General features: G+C 48.0%; 1 protein-coding gene across 1 annotated transcript; it reads right to left on the reverse strand.

Annotated features, from left to right (window-relative positions):
• Positions 1–258: 258 nt before the first annotated feature.
• LOC139738019 (uncharacterized) lies at positions 259–1,215 on the reverse strand. Its single transcript, XM_071648683.1, has one exon. It carries the CDS (start codon positions 1,213–1,215, stop codon positions 259–261), a length of 957 nt encoding a protein of 318 aa, XP_071504784.1.
• Positions 1,216–1,428: the final 213 nt, after the last annotated feature.

Here is a 1,428-nt window from a genome sequence, read left to right on the forward strand (position 1 = left end):
AGCTCAGCAAGTTGCCTGTGTTGGACTTCACGACAAAAAATTCTGCATCACAGCGTGTGTGTTGTTTTGTCTGGAGAGGCACATTTACAACACCAATGACTGGAATGGGCTCATCTGATCCATACGGAAAAATGTGCGAATGGGCCTTATGCAGTAGGAACTTGTGCGTAGTTTTCAGGTCATGGAATGTAGGCGCGTCCATGATATTTACTGTTGCCCCAGAATCGATGATCACCTCCATTCCTTTGTCACCAACCATCAGCTGTGTAGTGGGTAAGTGCTTGTGTCCGTTCTGAGCACTGTAGATTTTGTCTCGAATGGTGAATGAATACTGGTTCCAGTCACATCATCACCATCCTTTACATTGTTGATTTTCCCTCTCCGTGATGAGGAACGGCATACTTTGGCGAAATGACCCATCTTGTTGCACGCCTTGCACTGCTTTCCTGCTGCTGGGCAGGACGTTTGATGAGGGTATGGGCCTCCACAGTAATAACATGTCCCAGAAGGCTTTGGCGTCGTTTGAGGACGTGTGGCATTTTGGTTATGGACATGTTGCTTCTGGCCGTCCTGTTTGTAACTTCTGAATTGGGATGACTTATTCGCCCTTGGGGGTCTGCGGCCCCTATTCCGCTGAAGACTGCGACCTCTTGTAGCATTGACAGCGTTGTGAGTGGTGTCAGATGATTCAAAAGCTCTGGCCTGTGCCTCACTGGCTTCCAAAGCCCGCCCAATATCCAACAATTTAGTCAGTGTTAGGTCGTCCCCCTTACTGAGGGCTTGCCGACGGAGCTTAGGAGATTGACAGTGGGCGATGACTTGAGCCATTATCTCCCTATCAGTATCCGGAAACTTGCAGTTTTTCGCCAGCATGCGAAGGCGAGTGACATACTGATCAAGGGACTCGGTTTGTTCTTGCTTTCCCTGCCTGAAGATGTACACTTCATACATCGAATTGGACTTCGGCTGAAAGTACTTGTTTAAGGCATCGACCGCTTTGTCATAGTCATCATCGTCACCAACGTTTTGGAGAGTATCAAAGATTTCGTCCACCTTCGGTCCAGCATAGTGGAGCAAAAGGGCTCGTTTTCGTTTGGCTGAAGAGATGTCTAGTGCCACCATTAAACGTTCAAAGCGACTAAGCCACTTGGTCCATTGAGGGCCAGGATTATTGTCAGTCTCAACAAATGGTGGAAAAGCTGGTAAGGCACTCATTTTACTTGTGTACTCGTATTCAAACAAACGAAGGCTAGGATTACTGGTACTCACTCAGCTCACTGTAATGTGACGACGTCATGCACACGTTGACACCATGGAAGACAATGCATGGGACTACAGGGATGAATTACTGCATCGCTATCACGTAGTGGAAGCATTCGTTGGGGCCCGCTGATCTACAGCAAACATGGGCTCGTAAGCACATTACAA

This window comes from Diadema antillarum, unplaced genomic scaffold (genome assembly GCF_040938485.1).
Source record: "Diadema antillarum isolate AM-2024a unplaced genomic scaffold, OU_Dant_1.0 seq00000719_RagTag, whole genome shotgun sequence".
Lineage (NCBI taxonomy): Eukaryota > Metazoa > Echinodermata > Echinoidea > Diadematoida > Diadematidae > Diadema > Diadema antillarum.